The sequence below is a fragment of the Elephantulus edwardii genome, unplaced genomic scaffold (assembly GCF_000299155.1).
Source record: "Elephantulus edwardii isolate Elephantulus edwardi_28Jun2011 unplaced genomic scaffold, EleEdw1.0 scaffold00011, whole genome shotgun sequence".
Lineage (NCBI taxonomy): Eukaryota > Metazoa > Chordata > Mammalia > Macroscelidea > Macroscelididae > Elephantulus > Elephantulus edwardii.
Genome location: NW_006399761.1, coordinates 25,994,715 through 26,014,600, shown reverse-complemented (window position 1 = coordinate 26,014,600; position 19,886 = coordinate 25,994,715). Strand labels below are relative to the sequence as shown.

General features: G+C 39.6%; 1 protein-coding gene across 3 annotated transcripts in view; it reads right to left on the bottom strand.

Annotated features, from left to right (window-relative positions):
- ACTR2 (ARP2 actin-related protein 2 homolog (yeast)) overlaps positions 1-19,886 on the bottom strand; it is a 36,420-nt gene that overhangs the window by 13,703 nt on the left and 2,831 nt on the right. Inside the window, exons 2-5 of one of the 3 annotated variants that reach the window (XM_006880970.1) lie at positions 15,431-15,541; positions 9,235-9,356; positions 8,817-9,032; positions 4,541-4,613 (exon numbers count right to left, since the gene is read on the bottom strand). In XM_006880970.1, the coding sequence (XP_006881032.1) occupies positions 4,541-4,613; positions 8,817-9,032; positions 9,235-9,321 (376 nt within the window). In that variant the 5' untranslated portion in view covers positions 9,322-9,356; positions 15,431-15,541. Of the gene's footprint in view, positions 1-4,540; positions 4,614-8,816; positions 9,033-9,234; positions 9,357-13,394; positions 13,410-15,430; positions 15,542-19,886 lie in introns of all 3 variants that reach the window. The other 2 variants (XM_006880968.1, XM_006880969.1) reach the window with 2 other exon arrangements.

The window sequence follows — 19,886 nt, the reverse complement described above, 5'->3', positions numbered from 1 at the left end:
GGGAAATCCTATTGTACAAATGAGGGACACGTGCCCTGAAACACTCACCAAGAACTTGGTAAGTCAATTTTTTGTTAAAGAGATAAAGCCTGTGACTGCTAAGACAGATCCATTCAGCCACCAAGGCAAAAATGCCACCAGCTCAGACTGAAAGGAGAGACAGGATTGAATGAAGGACAGCTGACAGTGTTCTGAAATTACAAAGCTGACAATGAACCTGCTGCAAGAGTCTAGCTCTTTAGCATTAATTTTATTACACTATATACTTGCTAAAAAAAGCATTTAGTCACCAGTTTGGGGCTGGAATCAAGATTGGGAAGTCATCTGGTACAGCCAGAGTCTATAGAGGTTTGTTTTCTAGTTCTGGTGGATTAGGGTGTGAGTTGATTGTATTCAGCCTCCAAATGGAAAAGAAATTTGGTCAAACATTCTTCTAAGTGGTATAGCACTGGTCTGTCCATTTGCTCTACAGAGGTACTTCGTGGTTGCTGTGATGATAAACACATGGTCTGGAGGGTGTGTATGTGTGTGGGTCTCCAGATGGTCTGGCAAAACAGGATTATTTCCAAGCTTTGTTAGCTATTGTTGTTAGGTGCCATAAAGCACCCTTATGAACAATAGGTCTGAATCCTGTGCCATCCTCATCATCTCTGACATACTGGAGCCCACTGCTGCTGTCACTGTGTCAAGCCATCTGGCTGAGGGTCTTCTTTGCTTTTGTCAGCCCTCCACCTTTCCAAGCACGATGTCCCTGTCCAAGAACAGCTTCTCCTAACACTACTCCCAAAGTATAGGAGACAAAGATTCGCTGTCCTTGCCTCCAGGGAGCGATTCAGCTCTGTTTTCTCCAAGAAGTATCTGTTCTTCTGGCTGTCCACAGGACGCTCAGTACTCTTCCTCCAACCTGGGGACTAATGCAGTGCACTCTGCTGAGTGTGGGGTTTGCTTAGTTTCCCTTTCTCCTTCTTTCCCTCCAATCTCTCCCACTTGGAATGAAATGTCTGCCCTTGGGGGACAGAGAGGAATTATTAAGAGAAGACTATCAGTGAAACCTTATCAGAGAGGGTTAGTGAAGCAGCAGCTGAAGTTAGATGCTCCGTTTCCACGTGTGCTTCGTAAAAGTAGAAATGGCTGCAAAGTCAGTGATTCTCCTTTTGTAGTGGGTTAATGATGAGAAAGAAATTTTTGTAACTCAATTTTTTTTTAACAGGAAAGGGGGAGGGAAAGGTTTAAAATCAGAATATGCATTATCTTGAACTTGCTGAAGCATTAATTTACTATTTTCTCATCTCTGAACAGTTTCTCCCTCACTTTCCCTTCAGGAATGAAAACTTTTCTATGCCACAGTACCTTCTAGGAACAAAATGAACACATTATACTTGGCTTTGGCCATTTAGGCCTCTTACCATGTAAAGCTGAGAAATACACATTGTTGTTATTGTTATGTACCAATGAGCCAGAACCGACTCACAGCCTTTACTAGAAAGAGACTGCCCATCTTTCCCACGTGGAGCCACAGACGGACATTAACCAAGTGCCTCTGGTGACCACTAGTCCCCCGGAGTTCTCTAGTAATCCTCATTTCTTTTTAGAGTGTCTCTGAGTTAATGATGATGTGGAGTCTTTTTAGTCCCAACAGAAAGTGTATTTTGTCCATTTTTTATCACAATGCAACATTAAAAATGTAACAGCATCAATGAAGGAGAGACAACTGAAAGCCAATCCCACAGGAGTTTCTGACCACTAGCTGTTGTTGTTAGGTGTTGCTGAGTCAAGTACAACTCATAGTGAGCCTGTGAACAAAAGATCTGAACCCTGTTCTGTCCTGCTCCATCCTTACACTTCCAGACACACTAAACCCCATTGTAGCAGTCACCGTGTCAATCCACCTGGTTGAGAGTTTTCCTTTGCTTTGCTGACCCTCCACCCTTCCCAGCATCCTCATTTCATCTGACTTTCAATCTGGGCTTTACCCCTCTACTACTGTAACTGTCCTTTTTCTTTAGTGTCCATAGGATTTTCAAAGCCCTGCCTGTTCTTTAGGAAGTAGATGGCCCATCCATTCTATAACATCAATGCAAATGTACTTTCAAAATTTTCTCTAAAAATTTATATTCCAAATAGCACTCGATGGTACCTAACAACAACAAATAGCACTACCCATACAAACTCATTTTATCTTCTCCCCTCGTCCAGCAAGGTGACTTGTCCCTTCCTGGCACACATCCCCAGGGCCACACCCTTGCCTCATTCCAACTGACCGACTGTCCCTGCTCTTCAATTCTTTAAGGCTCAGTCTAGTTCTTTTCTTTCCATTTTTCCTGACTACACTGACTTCCATCCCAGGTCCCTTCATTCTAGTTACCCTCTCTGTACCATGTAGCCAAACACACCTTCCTAAATCAGCATGTCACAAAAATTCATGCCAGCAGAACTGTTCCCTAAAGCAGAATTGAGGAGTTTCAAATGTGGACTGAAGGATAATACACGTATTTCCCCAAAATGCTGTGTACTGCAATACTCGACGCCATATTTAAAAGTAATACCTCGGGGAGGGACCGCGAAAAAAAAAAAAAAAAAAAGTAATACCTCCTAGAGGGAGGCAAGCCCGCCCCCCCATCCCACAGAGTAACACGTGATTTTTACATTTCTGTCAAAGGAACAATTACGACCTGATTGCAATCATTCTTAGAGCAAATAAGTCTATTTCACTTCTTGTTGCATCTTCTGCACTAAACAGAATGCAAAGCACAAGTTACATCTGATGAATAAGTAAAGTTTGTCCCATGTAGGTCAACTGGCCTGACTCAGTGCAGAAAAACAACGCTCTGTATCCTATTTTAGTAAGTGGCAACTGGGCACGTAAAGGCTGTAACAACAGTCACCTACTGGTCTCGCAGAAAATGACCACAAGAGCCACCCTTTCTACCACCCTAAAATCAGAAGAAGAACTAGATGGGATCCGGCTACCGCTACCAACTGCTGTCTCATCAACTCAAGTGACTGCTGTCCAGTGGGAACAGATCAGTGCTGACCCTCCAGCAGGTTTTCAGAGGCTGTAAAATCACACAGGAAGAGATGGTCCATCTTTTTCCTCAGGAGCATCTGGTAGATCTGAACTTCCTGCTTTTGGGTTGGCAGGACCTGTCCCGACCCACAAGACCACCTGAGCTCCTTGACTGTTCTAACATAGGTCATAATAGATGGAACAGAGTGGAAGGGAAATGTAGATCAAAACTCAACATCATACAAGACCAGTTACTGTAAGATACAGGCTAACGGAAGCTCCAACACCATGGCCCTTAGATACTCTTCAAATCTCTGTCTGAACCCACGGCTAGAGATTCCATGCCAGCCAAACAAACAGACCTGTAATGTGAACACCAACAGCCGTGAGAGGGAGCTCTGGTGGCGTAACACATAGGGCCTTGCACTAATCTCAAAGCAAGGCTGTATTGCCAGTCCAAACCACCAGGAGCTGAGTTGGCTTGAGTTTAGGTTTTTTTTTTAGAACCTCTGAGGAACATACTCCTCAGAACACTCAACCAAATGACAGCAAAAAGGCAGCATTTGCCCCAAAATAAAGCTCAGAGCAATAAATACAGGTAGATGGAAACAGAATCCTCAGAGAAGAAGCTGGAAGAACGTAGCTACATTGAGGGGGTTGCAACTAAAGCCACTAAATAAAATTAAATGGTGAGTGGAAATGAACTTGTTCTGCAAATTTCCACCCAAACAACAGAAAAGGTTTCTTTCAAACAAGAATTTCCTATCTACATATACTACTAAGGAGAACATGGATTTTCATGAGGTAATATTTTGCTACTCTGAACAGAAGTGCCCTACGTGTGGAACCACATGGAGAATCACAGCATTAAAAAGCTTGTTTAGTTAGGAACAAGCGACCTACGCAAAAGGGCACATCGCCTCTAGGAATGTCATACACACTGCTTATATCCTAAGACTTGAGACTTTCCCTGGTAGATCAGAAAGCAGATGATAATGAGAACATGCTAGTCCTCGCCATTAAACCCACCTCAAAATTTAAAAATGCTCTTTCAAATGTCTATTATTTCCTTTTATTCAATCTATATTTGACGAGCATGACTTTATACTAATCTAATTTTGAGTCTGGCTTTTTTAACACATTGCCACAAATGACGGCAAAATGTGTTTCTACGCGTGACCATCAATTTAAAAGTGTGCTGCAAGTGTTAAAAAAACTTCAGTCAATTTTAAAGCTAGATCCCATATTCATCTCTACAGAATAAAAAGTAACAGTTTTAAGAAGAATACTTTGTATTTAAAAAATAAGTCTATACAACTTAAGTCACTTACTGTTTAATAGGGATAAAATATAGAAGATGCTTTGACAAATTTAAAAAGCCGAGAATATTTAAAGTGTGATAGATAAAGAATGTGCTTTCCTGGAATGTATAAACAAGTTACTAAGAAACCTGATTTCTTCCACAGACTATAATACTTAATAAATCATAAACTTAAAGAGAAATGATCTTTAGAAAAGTTAGATTTCACCCACCTTGAGCGTACAAAGTCAGAACTGCCTGGATAGCTACATACACACCAGAAAACTGGTAAGTTTCAAACATGACCTAAAAATGTGGAAAGAAAAAAAGAACATACTGGTATTTGCAAACTTACTTAATATAGTTTTAAAGATCATATAAAAAGAGAAAACATTCCTTCGGCTTTCCTCCCGGTCAGAGAAGACTACTGACCCAAACTAGCAAGCAAGGGACCAGGGCGCTCCAGTATCATCAGCTTCTGTCGGCCTCTGTGGAGGCACCAGACAGAACTCCAATTCTGAGGATAGATTCGTGGATACCTACGGAGTTTTCCAGATTTTCCCAAATGTTTCAAAGTACCTGAGTTTTAGTTAATGGCAAATTAAGAGTGAAAGCTTCCTGCATTGGGCTAAGCCTGTCTTAATTGGTATCTCTTAAGGTAGCTGTATTTTAATGTAAAGCCAAGCCACAGAAATTTGCTGGATAGTGTTGACTGTCAGCCCTCTCCCTTAACCTTGGCCATGGATGTGCACTACCCATGGCAGCTGGGAAAGAAAAGAGGGGAAGGCAGCTGAGGTGCAGGCAGTAAGACGAGGATGCAGAAATACAAAAATAAATAGGGGAAAAAGTGAAACCCTGAGGGTGGCATGGTCAATTCTGGCACTGTGAAGCAATTCTGCTGTCAAGCAGCTCTGTCCTGCAGAGGGTGAAACCAGGCTGCTCTCTGGAGGCAAGGATTCTGAGCCTCCATCTCACATACTCTGGGCATGTGGCCAGGAGGGACCAGTCTTTGGAGAAGAACCACCCTTGGAAGGGTGTCGGGACAGCTCAGGAGAGGAAGACCCTGGCTGAGATGGACTAACTCAGTGACTGGGGCAATAAGTGTTCAGGACAGGGCAGGTTTCAGAGCTAATGTACACAGAGTCGCTATGAGTGACTTGACAGGTGACTTGAAGGTACATAAACACCACCACCATGAAAAACAGGAGCTCTGGTGGCTTAGTGGTAAGGAGTTAACCACCAAAGCTAAATGCAGTTAATTCTTGATGGTTGAGAGATAAACTGCGGAGCACTCTTCTCTCCTAGAGTTTGGGCTGCAGCTCCACCCAAGCCAGGAGACATTCCCTCAGGCCCTTCTGAACCCCCATGCTCACTGCAGCCCAGGCAGCACGGAGCAGCCTGCCATTACCGCTGTCCCGACAGTGAGTGTTCTTGACTAGTCAGGCTGACTACAGCTCTGAATAGTCAGAATGAATATTTACAGTGTTAGAGCTATCCATAATGAGAAATACGCAGAACTGAAATTTTCGAACTCTTGAGACTTACATAAATTTAATAAAGTGCATCAATAAAACAATTAAGCATTTTAAAGCTTAATTAATGGATCACAACGGTTTACAGAATTTATATGTTCCAACTCTGAAACATATGCAAACTTAGTACGACAAGACATTCTAACTACAGCAGGATCCCATCATCCTCAATTCCCTCCTCAAAGTCATGAAAACGGAAATGATGTAGGAGCCCTCGAGTGACTAACACAATCCATGACAACAGACGGGAACCCAGCCATGTCCTGCAAAAGGGATGTGATATCTGCACACATCAACGCCAGAGTCTGCTAGAGGCTTTGGGGCTTGGAGGTTTGTTTTGTGTTGACCATAAAAAAAAAACAAACACAAAAAACCAAATGTCAAAAAACCCCATAAAAACAAAAAAGCAAATGTCTACGTGACTATGTAAAGTAGGGCATATCAGTCAGAACCAAATTTACACCTACAAGCCAATAAGAGAATCAATTTGTCAACTATATTGAAAAACATGGGTTCAACAAGTCAAAATGTGACCTCAAATTTTATAACATTTAAATAAAAATGAGAGTTAAAGTTGTTTTTTATGATATCTAAAAAAATTACTTTAAAACGCCTTTCAAAATTTTCACCCTAACTAGAAAATAAAAGACAAAGTTTCTACTCTATATCTAATAAAAGGAAATGGAATCCATCACTGTTTATTTATACATCTTTGGTGAATGATACCATCTTTATCCCTATGCCTGTCAGTTTTTATCTTCACACCCAGGATTCTGGGTCTTTTTTCCAGAACCTTGGCCTGTATTCTCAACTCTACCCACTTAACACTACCTATTCTGGTGGGTATCTAATGAGAACTTCAAACTCAACATGCCACACTCTGGAATTGTGATCACTCGCTAAGTCCCAGTCTATTTACCCTCAGGCTTTGTGACCTCAGTTGCTGGTGAGTCTGGTCGAAACCTTTGGTGTCATCCCGATGCCTCACTGTTGTTGTTGTGTACCGAGTCAGAACTGATTCCCAGTTTTCAGAAGCTGTAAATGGGACCGAAGGAGCTTGCCCATCCTTCTCCCATGGAGCAGCTGGTGGATTTGAAACATGTGCCTCTGGGCTGGCAGTGTAAATTCTTAACTGTCCCACTAGGGCCAGTAGAACTCCCTCCTTTCTCTAGTATCCATACTTAATTCATCAGAAAATTTTCTGGCCCTACCTTCAAAATTTACCAACCACCTGGCCACTTCTTGCTATTTCTACTGCTACTACACAGGTCCTGTCTATCTTTTTCTATTTTTTGGCCTAGAGATAGGCTCTGTTGGCCTAGTGGATAGAAAGTTATGTTGTGGGTGATTTTAATCTGCAGCCCTCAGTCCTGGTTTTAATTGGTTTTTGGTCAAACATTCTTCTAGGTGGTATAGCACTGCTCTGGTCCATTTGCTATACAGAAGTAACTCATGGTTGTTGTGATGAACAATGTAACACTGATGTGTCATATGAAATAATGGTTACCCATGGTGGACAGTGTTTGGTGGAGCTCCCAGATTATAACAGGCTTGGAAGCGGGAGTGGCATCCACTTCCAAAATAGTTTTGCCTCCAAAAACTGTATGAACTTAGAAATGAAAGTTATACAAGTGCTCAGGTCTTTTGTTCAGAGTCGAGATGGCACTTAACAGCAATAACACTGATAGTGTAGAGCCTCCAGGCTGGTGTCTTCTTTAACCTTTATTTCCTTGTAATTGATTCTTAGCATAGCAGATAGAGAACAAAAAAGCTGACCACGTCACTTTTTGTTAAGAGCTGCCCTTCTCTATCTTATTCAGTGTGAAAGCCCAATTCCCCTCTAATGCCTACGTCCTAGGCAACCAGGCCCTCATGACATACTGGACATACTGGACCTGCTGTCTTCCCTCCTCCATATCCACCAGCCACACAAGTGACTCCCTTTCCCTGCGATGCTCTTCCTTCATACATCCTGCCCAAGACTTCAAACTAGTACTTCTGGGTTCAGTTACATGTAGATGCAGTGAAACAGGAACAGACTCAGATTTTAAACTTTGGGTAAATAAAACAGTAGCCAGAATAGGGGAAAAAATATGATTCAAATTCCTGGACTAGGAGATTCAGGAAAGCAGTGATGAACCTGTTCAGGAGCTTCGTTCTCCAAGATTCTGGAGAGTATCGTGGTCAGCCACTATCTTTGAGCACAGCACCAGGGTTTCCGACTCTGCTACTAAAGAGATTTGCTTAGTATGCAACTCAAATGGAACTCTTGTTTTCTAAGAGGCAGATAAAACTTCTAGATTGCGTTTCTGTTTATTGTGGCACACCTATATTTCACAAACCAGTTTAGTTTCACTTCATTGGTCCTGACTGAGCCAAAAGAAACTGGCTTAAGAGCTGGATCAGTCAGTCCTGCTTCTGGCTAACTCTAACCTGTTTAACTTTCACATTCTCACAAAGGCTACTACCACGCACAACCTATGCACAGTGCAGACCCTCCATTCCCCACTGTTTATCCTAACATGTTTTAGCACCTATCACCACCTATCAAACCATTTCATTAACTCACATAAACATTTTCTCCTCTTATTGTCTGTATTCTCCTATTAAGAGTGTGTAGTGGGGAGTTGTGATTCGAATCCACTAGCAGCTCCATAGGAGAAATATGGGCAATCTCTTTCCATGCAATTTATAGTCTCTGAACCACAATGGGAAGGCCACTTAGGAGGTGGTTCTGATTCAACGTCAATGAATTTGGGTGAGAATTTGAACTTGGGGAGATGGAAGTTTTGTTTACTGATATATATATTAGAGTAGTAACTAGCAGATATATTCCATAAATGTGATCTAGGAGGTGGGGAGAAATTATTGTTATTCTTTTAAACCACAGTAAGGACCAGAAGAGAAAAGGCATAGTTTTTGGCTTTAGTATTACATCACAGAAACATATAGGCACATATTCCATTTAAAAACCTACCTCAACAATCTTTTCTCTGTTTTTAGTTGGGTTCATAGGCGGTTCCGTGAGCAATATTTTACAATTTCTGGTGTCTATGTTAAGTTTCTCTGGCCCAAATGTATAGTCCCACAAGTGTTTCATGTCATCCCAGTTTCGGACTATGCCATTTTCCATGGGGTAGTTAACTTCTAACATGGAGCGTAATTCACTTGCCTCATCACCAACCATAAGGTCCTAGAAAATTAGAATAGTACAGTTTTAGACCAATCTTTAAAAAAAACCCACACAAAACACACACCTTATTCCCATATTACTGCTAACACTTTCAGACCAAGGTAAAACACTTATTTCAAGAACAATGTCTTGCAAAGCATAATAATAAAAAAATACATTTTTTTTATGTACAACGTGGTTTAAATCAATAAATTCACCTTACCTTTAATACACATGTTTCCAAAAGAAGAGCATTAGCACAAATAAACCCCACTTTTTTCATATTTTGGAAGGTTTTGAAAGGTTTCATCTGTTTCTTTTGCTCAAATGTTCAAAAAATAAGGCCTGTTATATTTGAAATAGCGTATCAGGGGAAAACAAAAACCTTGTAGAAAATGCTCCATGCATGCAGCACACATTTCTTTGTACTAAATGTCAAAATTACAAAAGGAAATACTGTAAAGCATATTGAAAGAAAAAGAAGTAAATGATACTCTAATATACTATTGTAATGTATATATGCACCAATTAGCTTGTAAATGTCACAAACTTCTTCTATGCCTGAACTAGAATTTACATTTCTATATATACACTACCAAAATGAATGGGGAATCCCTAGGAAAAACAGACAAAGCTAAGTAACTTTTCATTGAGAAGATCTCATGAGCAAAATTTTCAATCTGAAAGTATGATATTGGAAAGCTGTACTATTACTGACGCAGTACAATCCTCCCAAATCTTATCTCCAACAGACGCTTACTCAACATAACTTATATTGGAAAGTGACACTTTTCTATGTGTAAAAAAGGCTTATTAACAATGTGTCAGAACTTGAACTTATTTAACTGTCAGCTGGTTATTAGCCAGCTCAAAGGCAGGTGGTTTGAAACCACCAGCTGCTCCACAGAAAGCAGATGGGCAATCTCCTTCCCTGAGATTTACAGCCTCTGAAAATCAGCTGGAGTCAGCATGACCTGGCGACACAGAATTAAAAAATGTTAAATGAAAAGAATTCTTTCATGTATTAATGAATTTTATTAAAAACAGAAACCGGTATCAGAAATAGCTATTTACTATAAAACCTCCAGTTTCAGATAGGAGGAAATGAAAAAAGTAGAAGCTAAGTTAACATGAGATGTCTTAAGACAAGTGTACAAAATAGGAGTTAAGAGCTTCTAAAAAAAAAAAAAAAACAAAGAAAAAAGAATAAAAGAAAAGAGCTTCTAAAAATAACAAACACCAATAATAAAAAAATCATGGGTAAAAACAAGGATAGGACTCTATTACATTACAAAAACTCTGAAAAATCCACTAACCAAAGGAAAAAATTTATCAATGCTAGAAGTATTGATTAAAACTTCACTGTGGCAATTAATTTCTCATAAAGCTAATTTACCATATCTTACTATTAAAATTTCTTACATGCTATCTTCTTAGAACCATCTATTTAAAAACACAAACACAAAACCAACTGAAACTCACTGCTGTGTCAGAACCATCTAAGAGCAGAGTCTCCAGTGGGTTTTCAGGGGCTGTATTTAAGTCCTCCTGGAGGAAGGAGTCTGCCCAACTTTCTCCCAAACAGCACAATTTCCTACCCCAGAGGTTAACCCCAAGGAAGATACAAAGTGTCCTTTGTAGGTTTCATTCAGCCTATAAACACACTGAAGTACTTTTCTACCTCTGGGCAGTGCTGGTGGCACGGTAGGTGAGTGGCTGAGCAAAAGGTCAGTAGCGGGAACCAGTCACTTCTCTCCAGGAGGAAGATGAGGCAGCTTGCCTGCACCCTGATACCAGACTAGGACCCCGGTGGAGGTCCAAGGAGATGGGACTGACCTGACAGCAGGGTCTCGGTCTAGGCTTTTGGACAGGAGGGGAGGAGGCTCAGAGCTTATGTGCTCAGCGGCTAATGAAAGGACAACAGTTCAAATCCAGTAGATGCTCTTCCGGGAGAGAGACGTGGCAGTCTCCTGCTGTGAAGACCTACAGCTCTGGAAATCCCAGGGAGCACCCACTGTGTCGCTCGGGCTGCGCTCAGTGGAAATTAACACATTGCTATAGGTTTGGTTTAGAGTTTACACCACTATCTGCAGTGTGTTCCGAAATAACAAACTAAAATAAAAAGGTAAAGTGGATTGATGTCACATGAGTTGGAAGTGCCTCATGGCTGACCCTTTCAGAGGCTGTAAAATGCAGGGGAGGAGACTGCCTATCTTTCTCCCAGAGCAGCTCATGGATTCGAACCTCATGTCTTTAGGTTGTCAGTACAATTCCTTACCTACTAGAAAGGTAAGTGAGAAATCAGTAAGGGAAATAATGGCAGAACCTAGATGATGCCTACATGGACTTCATTATATAATTCTTTCAACTCTGCTGTGTGTTTGGTACACTGCTTAACAAAATGTTGGGGAAAGTGAGGGGAATCTATACCTCCAAAGGCACCTATTACTTCTGACCATCAATAAATCCAAAAAATGATTGTTACTTTCCTCTATAATAACCCAAAATTTAAAATTTCCTTTGGATTATACAAGGTAACAACAGTTTACAAAATCAACATATATTCAAAGCTGTATTTCAATCAACTTGGAGTTAAGTTAGATTTGATCTCATCAGAATATTTACTTTCTATTCCATGTACGACTGGCCTAATACCAACTCACAAGAAAAATGTCTCACCTATTTCTAGATCAATATAAACAGTATAAAAGAGTAGCGGGAAGAAATGCCTGACACTGAGAATCCCCACCATCCTTCTGAGCAAGGAAGACATTTGAAATGGAAGGAAAAGGTATTAACTTACTTCCAAAAGGCAAGATTTCTTAAGCAGCTCAAGTTAGCCAGCTCAAAAATATATTTAAATTCCAATTAAAAATCCTAGATCTTCTCGCTTACCCCCACTCCCCTGCAAGACCACCTCAACTTCCCAAAAAGCAAAAATTGCCCTCACACCTTGGAAACAAGTCATAGGTAATCAGATCAAGCCTCAGGCTTTTACCATCTGTTCCACTGTTTGACACTCAAGTCTAAACTCGGCTCCACTATCCAAGAATGGAAAAGCAAAGTAACTGTAGGAGATGCTGGGTCCAAGGCATATATAATTTATAAAAATCAGCCAGTGTAGATGATATTCCAAGAATCGTTTTGAATAGTCATTTCAAAATTAGAAAACAGAGCAAATAAAATTTTAAAACCATTTAAATCCCCAGAAGGAAAGAACATTCATTCCCCAGTACTCTAGCCACTGTTTTCTTATTTAAACAAATGACCTTTTATAGGTTATTACTATGTGCTGTCAAGTCAGAACAGACTGAGCAGCAGGTTTTCAGAGGCAGTTAATCACAGGGGAGGAGACAGCCCATCTTCCTCCGTCTTAGCAGCTGGTGGATTCAAACTGCCTGCCTTTGGGTTGGTAGGCTATGAGAACTCCCTTTTACAGGGTAAGTATAGGAGTTTCTACTTTTCCAATGGCTTGTTTACTGAAAGGAAAACTTCACAAGTTACTGTTATTAGTTAAAATATATCACACCATTAAAAATGTCTGATATTTCATCTTTGTCAAGATGCTTATAGAAGGTATGGGGGGGGAGAATAAAAAAAAAGTCTAATGAAATTTTAAACTACCTACTAAGGAAGCATTTGGGACATCACAGAAAAATGTAACGCAAAGTGCACTGGAAAGAGCCCAGCAAGCTTCTAGTTCAAAGGAAAAAGGAACCACCCAGTGGTCTTGACTGGGGGTAGGAGGACGGTGATGGTGGTGGAAATGTGCTTCACATTCTTCTTATTTATTCTCAGATAATGTTGTAAAGTCTGTCCACCAACAAGGATAGTGTAGGAAATAAAGCCAGTCTCTTTCCTTCCTCTTTTCCTTCTATACTTCATTTGTCTATAAATTTTTTCTCAATTTATTAAATTCACATATAATAACATACTAGATACAAATATATGTGCTGGTATGACAAACAGTGTTCAATTTAACATTGGTTCATAAAGCAGATTTATGCAAATGTAACAACTTCACCCCACTTTTCTTAGTCCCACACATCCTACATAAAGCCACTTAGTTTCTAGGATTATTATGCACACCACATTCCATTTTAATTACAGCATTCACCAATAAGAAACAAAAGGAAAACAACTCAGAACTATGTTAGTAATTAGTTCTTGTTTGGTCTATCGTAGGAAATCAAGAAAGTAAAAGACTTAAATTAGTTGCTACCAAATTGAAGCAATGAAAAAGGTTAAAAAAAAAATCAAAGAATAAAAAAAAAAATATGGACTCATCCCCCCACCCCAACACTACAGGGCCACAAAACAACAACTACTGTCCCACCAAGCAAACGTGGAAAACAAACAGAGCATGTGTGTAACCTCACTTACCATCTTTTTGTTATTCTACTTCAACAGGTCAAGAAAGGTGAAGAGAGAGAAGGTAGAAGGAAGAGTCAGAAAAGGCCTAAATAAAATCCTCAGTGAAATTTTTAAACATACAAGCAACAGAGACAAATTAGGTAGAGGTCAGATGCAGTACTGTTATTATTTTACGGAGTTAATTAGGGCCAAATTAACATGGACAGTTATTACTACTCCTGATTAAAAATGAACTAATTAAACAATTCAAAATTACACCTGCTTTGGTCTACTACCACATTTTCGCTAACACGAGACAAAAAGTTTAAGTCAATCCACCAGGCAAAGGAATTCCAAAAATTCAAGTCCCTTCAATTTGTTACCGAATTTAACAACTTTAATTAAGGAAAGTAAATTATAATAAAAAATGTCTAGCTGGGTGGACTAAGAATAAGACAGTTCAAGGTTGTTTCCCATCCTCCCCCACCCTCCAACTTCTAATCCTCAAGTTAAATTTGACAAAGGTCCATAATTACTGTTTTCTATTCAAAGAAGAAACTAATGTGAGAGAGGCTAAAAGACTGAGCAGACGGCAATGAGCTGAGCCAACAGAACGACAGAATGACAACCATACAAGCAAATGGCCCTGGGGAATTCCTTGGCAAAGTGTCTTGTTACGGTTGATTTCTATAACTTGGCCTTAAAGAGCAAGAAAGTGAGAGTGAAGAGACATTAATTATTTGTGCTCATGTAGAAGCATAAAAATGGCTACACATGATATTTTAAAATCTCAAAAAAATTACTATCTACAAAATAAAGGAGTAATTCTTTGAAAGTCGGCATAAAAGTACTTTTTTCAACTTTATTCAAATGTAGTTTATCCTTACCACTATCGTTAGCTAAATTTTTAGTCAAAGTTCATTTGAGACTGGGTTTATGAAAAATCAAAGGAGTTCAAGAAAGGAAAATAAGGAATCTCAAATTTCTTAAAAGATCTGAAAAAACAAAACAAAACAAAACAAAAACAAACACAAAACCATCAAAACTCTAAAACATTTAATGTTTAATTTGATTTTTTTGGTGATATTATAAAAGAGGCCAGATAACTATCTTAAGCCTTTTTAAAAATTAATCCAGAAACTAAGTTTCAGCTTAGATTTTTATTCACTACTTAATTCAATTCTCTATTTCCAAGTAGCAAATTTCTACCACATCTTAACACTTTCCTAGATATTGCAAACAAATGTCCCAGAGAGGTATATCCTAACTAAGTATTATTTCAAATGACTCTAATGGTCTAATAATGAATCTAACAGTTCATGGAAATCTCACCCAAGTCTGCCCAGATATGACTAACAGCAGCAACTTATTCATAAATAATTAATTGCAGCAATCTCAACATTCTTCTCTACATTCTATATAATCAGATTCTTAACAACTGATGAACCTTGTCCTTTTGATTGTTTGTATATGTCTTTTTCTTCTAAAGCATTTTAACTCTCACTTGATGTCTGATCCCTTAAATACGGGAATAAAGTCTATAACCCTTTATGTAGTTAGCTGATGTGATGATGTGGAATGCGTCGGCAATGACATGTTCCCTCCACTCTTCTCATGGTATAAGAAAACCGTGTAAGGTCAAATGCAGCTTCCTCCTGGACCATGTGGAGCTCAGAGCCTCCACCACTGAAAAGAGGAACCCCTGTGGTTCACACCCGGTGCTCACTAACAATAGAGGCAAAAAGAATTCAGGGGCTTATTAGGCCTTGAGAACAGGGAAAGAAGTCGTCTCAGAAGACTCAGAAGACACTAACGTATAAGAGCAAATACATGGAATTAAAAAACATGAAAATGCTGGGCTGACGTGAAATTTTAGCAAGAGGACTTTAATTTTGCATTTCATAGTGACTTCAGCCTTTGTGTCCCTTTTTCAAGTACTGATATAAATGGAAAACTTCAGACATTCTGCCATTCTCTCCTGCTTTTCTAGGGTCATATTTTAAAACTATTCAAAGAACAACTCACAGATTTTCATCCTCATTTAACAAGAAAAAAAAATGTATTACCTTGATTTCAATGTTTCCCACTTTGGTGGTTGATCTGATAATAGGTCTTCCAACCAAAGCTGGGAAGATGTGTTCTGGGAAGTTAGAACCTGCATAGCCACACTTCACAAACTGGAAAGAAACAGTAACAGCAGGTTAGTGTGAACATATTTACTAACTTACACTGCCACATAAAAACTGTGTCTGAACATGACCACTTTACATTTATACAGTTTGTGCTTCCCAAACCACCACTCCTTTCACCCCTCCTGAGTCTCTGTGTATTAGTTTACTGTTTATTGTCAAAATTCCCCAGTAGAGAGAAAGCCCCAAAAGAGCAGAGAGCTAAGCTGAGTTCACGCTGGAGCCTGATGCCTTTCCAAGGCCGAGGTACTAGCAGTCACTCAAGAAGTATTTGGGATTAGAATAGACAAACTCATTCAACAAATGAGAAGTCTTTAAAAAAAACCCACACAGACATGTTCCAAAATGAACCAGACAAAAATGTCAATTCTAAAATGCATTTTTTCAGTCGATCTTAGGCACTTCACTTAACCAATCTTATTTTCCAAAATGGTTAAATTAAAGGATACCTGTACCAGGATTACATGAAACAATTATTAAGTATACAGTGTTTGGTTACTCATATTTTACCTAGTTACACAAAATAATACCAATAATACAATTTTACATTCTGATAGTGTAATTTCTTCAATGAAAGCATTATCAATGGCAGATCACACTTTCATTTTATACCTCAGAAATTAATAAAGTAGAAGTTTTAATGCCTGAAACAGAACCATGGGTGAATTCTGAGATCAGTCATCTGAGGACCCAACACCAAACCACTTGACCCTCTGCCTAGTCAGCTCTGGCCCACAGCAACCCCTGTGTGCAAGGCCGACTGGACCCCTCCAAGATCTGAAGGCTGGGATCGTATGCAAATGGACTGGCAAGCCTTTCTTGGGTGGCATTTCTGCACTGATCCAAAATGGTAAGCTGTCAAGTGCATAATAATGTGCATCAATCAGGAAGCTATGCAACAAGGCAACTGTCATCACAGTTGCTAACAAACTAACTTCAATTCCTGGTGACCCCATGCATGACAGAATGAAACACTTGACTGGTTCCTGGTCTTCACTGCAACTGCCGGGGTGTTACAACTCCAAGGCTGCAGCCACTGTTCCAAGGCACCTCTCCGAGAGCATCCCACAACCGTGGTGAGTTGCTCCTTCAGAGACAATGCTCAGGAATTGAGCCTTCTTGAAAATATAACCCCAAGAAGCAAACTGGACAGAATTCTCCTGTGATCCGTTAGGAGTGTCAGAAGCCGAAGGCCAGGCCGTCTTCCCTAGTCTGAAGGCTCTGCTGGCATCCGCGCACCGGTAAGAGCCTGCTTGTATTTCAAAGGCCAATGGCACAGATTCCAGTATCACAACAGCCAGTACAGCATGACAAGCACAGAGGGGCGGGAGCCACTACATTTAACAAATCTTCAGTCAGTGTTAGCTACACTGAATAAGGACTTTTGTTTACTGATGAGTCTCAGGTGCCTAGAACTGTGTCTGGTATAAAGGAAATACATGACAAATAAATGTTAAAAAATGTTTTGCTGTAGATTTGTTCTTGTGTACCGTCGAGTCGGAACCAGCCCATAGCTGACTCTCTGGCAGGTTTTCTGAGGCAGTTAATTGCACGGGAGGAGATTGCCCATCCTTCCACAGAGCAGCTGGTAGGATTCAAACCACATGCTGTTGGGATTACAGCACAGCTTCTTGCCACAAGGCCACCAGAGTATTTAAACATAGAAAATAGAGTTTATATTCAGAAAAAGTCTATTCTTCTACAGCTCGAAGTGCCATACATTCTTGTAGAAAAGTGTGGCCTAAAACCACTATGCGAATGTGGTGACGACAGTACCACCACAAAGGTCAGTAAATGATTAACCCACACTTTGATAGAAGGCTATTATGTACAAGGATGGTGGCTGTTGGTAAAACCTAGCAACATTAAATTCATCAGAGTCTGAAAAATGAAAGGTGTTTTTTTTTCCAAGAATCTCTACTCTTGCTGAAAATTATACCAATGAACTATATTTAATTAGTCTAGAGCATCCTGTCATCCAGAATTTTACAAGTCTGTGTGAAAAACAGAGCATGTGCTATTTAAGCAGACTGAATTTTATATTATTTTATAAAATACTAAACTATAAAATAGAAAACTATTTTATAAAAAAATCTATCTGAAATCAGGACATTTTATATTCACAACACTGCCTGAATCCATTCAGTTCATGTTTCTGCTATTTTTGACCCCACATAAACAGTGTATTCAGATACTTTTGTTGTTTACTGCCGTCAAGGGGACAGTCTGTCCTAATTAAAGGACAGAATGGTTCCCGATTATGAATTATAACCTGTTTCTTTCCTAATAAACCCATAATCATAAACCTAGCCTGTGAGCTGTATGTGCTCACTGCAATGAATTAGCACATCCAGGAGAGAATGCGTGCCAGGCCCCCTGCTGTCAGACAGGTGAACATGTTGGAGAGAGGAGGTATATCTGACTTCTCAGAATCACAAGAAACAGCCTTAGGCTATGGGCCTCACTCTCTTCTCATGAGCTTTACGTGAAGCTAGATGAGGTGGGATGACACCTCTACATTCTTGAACTTAGAAATGACTAACATATTTTTAAATTTATAAACAAAATTGGAATGTTAATGTGAACTAAAGACATCAGCAATTTATTAATAAAACCATTTATTACCAGCAGCCAGGAAATTAGAAGACATATTGCCATGGGAAAGTCTGCTGTTAGGGACCTCTCCAAAGTACTGAAGAGCAATGGTGTCTCTCTGGAGACTAAGGCAGAAATTTGGGAACCTCACTACCAGCAGGAATGAAGCAGAGACTGCAGTGCACATTCTTTGAAGCCACAGATTCCTGCACCATTCACATGAAGCCACAGATTCCTGCACCACTCACATGAAGCTACAGATTCCTGCACCATTCAGATGGGGCCTCCTTATGGGAGTAGCAGCGGCAGCCGCAGCAGAGAGCCAGAGACCTGACATGAGCCAGAGCTGACCTGGGACTGCTACCCTAAAGAAACCAGACACAGGGGTCTTTGCCCAGCTTGGTGGAAGACGGGAGAGAGGGGCAAGGAACAGGGGAGAGGAACCACCGTAATTGGCAGGACTAAGGTGAGCTTTGTAACACTGGCCTACAGTCAAAAGGCTGAAGGGCCTGAAATCACACTTCAGAAGCTGCCCTGACTGAGAATTTACATTCCTGTTGCCATACTGAGTTGCAACCTGTTAACTTCCCTAATAAACCTCATATACATGCTTCAACAAAAAAACAAAAACAAAAAAACCCATTTATTAAGCAGAAAGTACCATAGTATCCAGTTACATGTATTCCTACAGGGGGGATTAAGGTAATGAAAATGGCCAACAACTATACTATTCACTAGTATGTACTTTTATTTCAAAAGCAAAAGCATGAAGATGTGTCATGACAAGAATATAATAGATTCTCAGTATAGAAAACCATCTGATAGTCAGATATTCCCTTTCCTGCAAAAAAAGAAAATAGAGGATTTCCAAAATCTCAACCTTAATGTGATAAATAAAGCACTCTTTTCTATTCACTGATAAATATTTTAATCTTTGAAATTCCTCCCGCACTTCAATCATTCTGAGACCTGTCAACTTAGTTCTCTCACTGCCTGCAATAAGGCTGCTCTTAAGAAATAGATTTTACCATATATAGCTTCCTCTTCGGAGCCCTGTGGTTTAACTCGCCCTTACTTCCTACTGAGTCATCAAATGGTAAGAACACGCACAGTATAATGTTCTTTCAAACAAAACTGAAGACAAACTCCATCTACATCTGCTCTAAAAAACCACTTTCTCTCAAAACTGAACTGGGATTTAGATAGCCCCATTTGGGTGTGTTTAGTTTCTATTTTCCCCAGTAGTTTTATTTAATAGTATTGATGTATTCATCAATTTAGTTGCATATGACTGTTCTGAGCATAGCCCACAAAAGCAGGTTCTATTTATTCTACAAACTTTCAAGTATGTAATATTTTCACACTGTCAAAAATCCAAATTGCAAAAGGAAAAAAAAAGACTAATTTGCTTTTGGTTTGTTTCCCTTTTGAACATTCTTAAGTTCAAGAAATAAATGAGCATGTGGCGGTTGTTGATTGCTGTCAAGCTGAGCACAACTCACAGTGACTCTATGAACAAAAGACCTGAAGTCTTTTAGATAAACTATCATCGTTTATCTAAATCCATGGTTTCCAGAGGCCTGTTGTTTAGGAAGTGGATGCCATTCCTGATTCCAAAAATGAGCATAAGCCAGGCCATTGTCAAATATAAATATGAATTACAAATACAAATGTAATTATTCTAGGATTATAAGCTACTTTGTATTGACAGATCCTCAGCAATCTGTTGGTAACATTG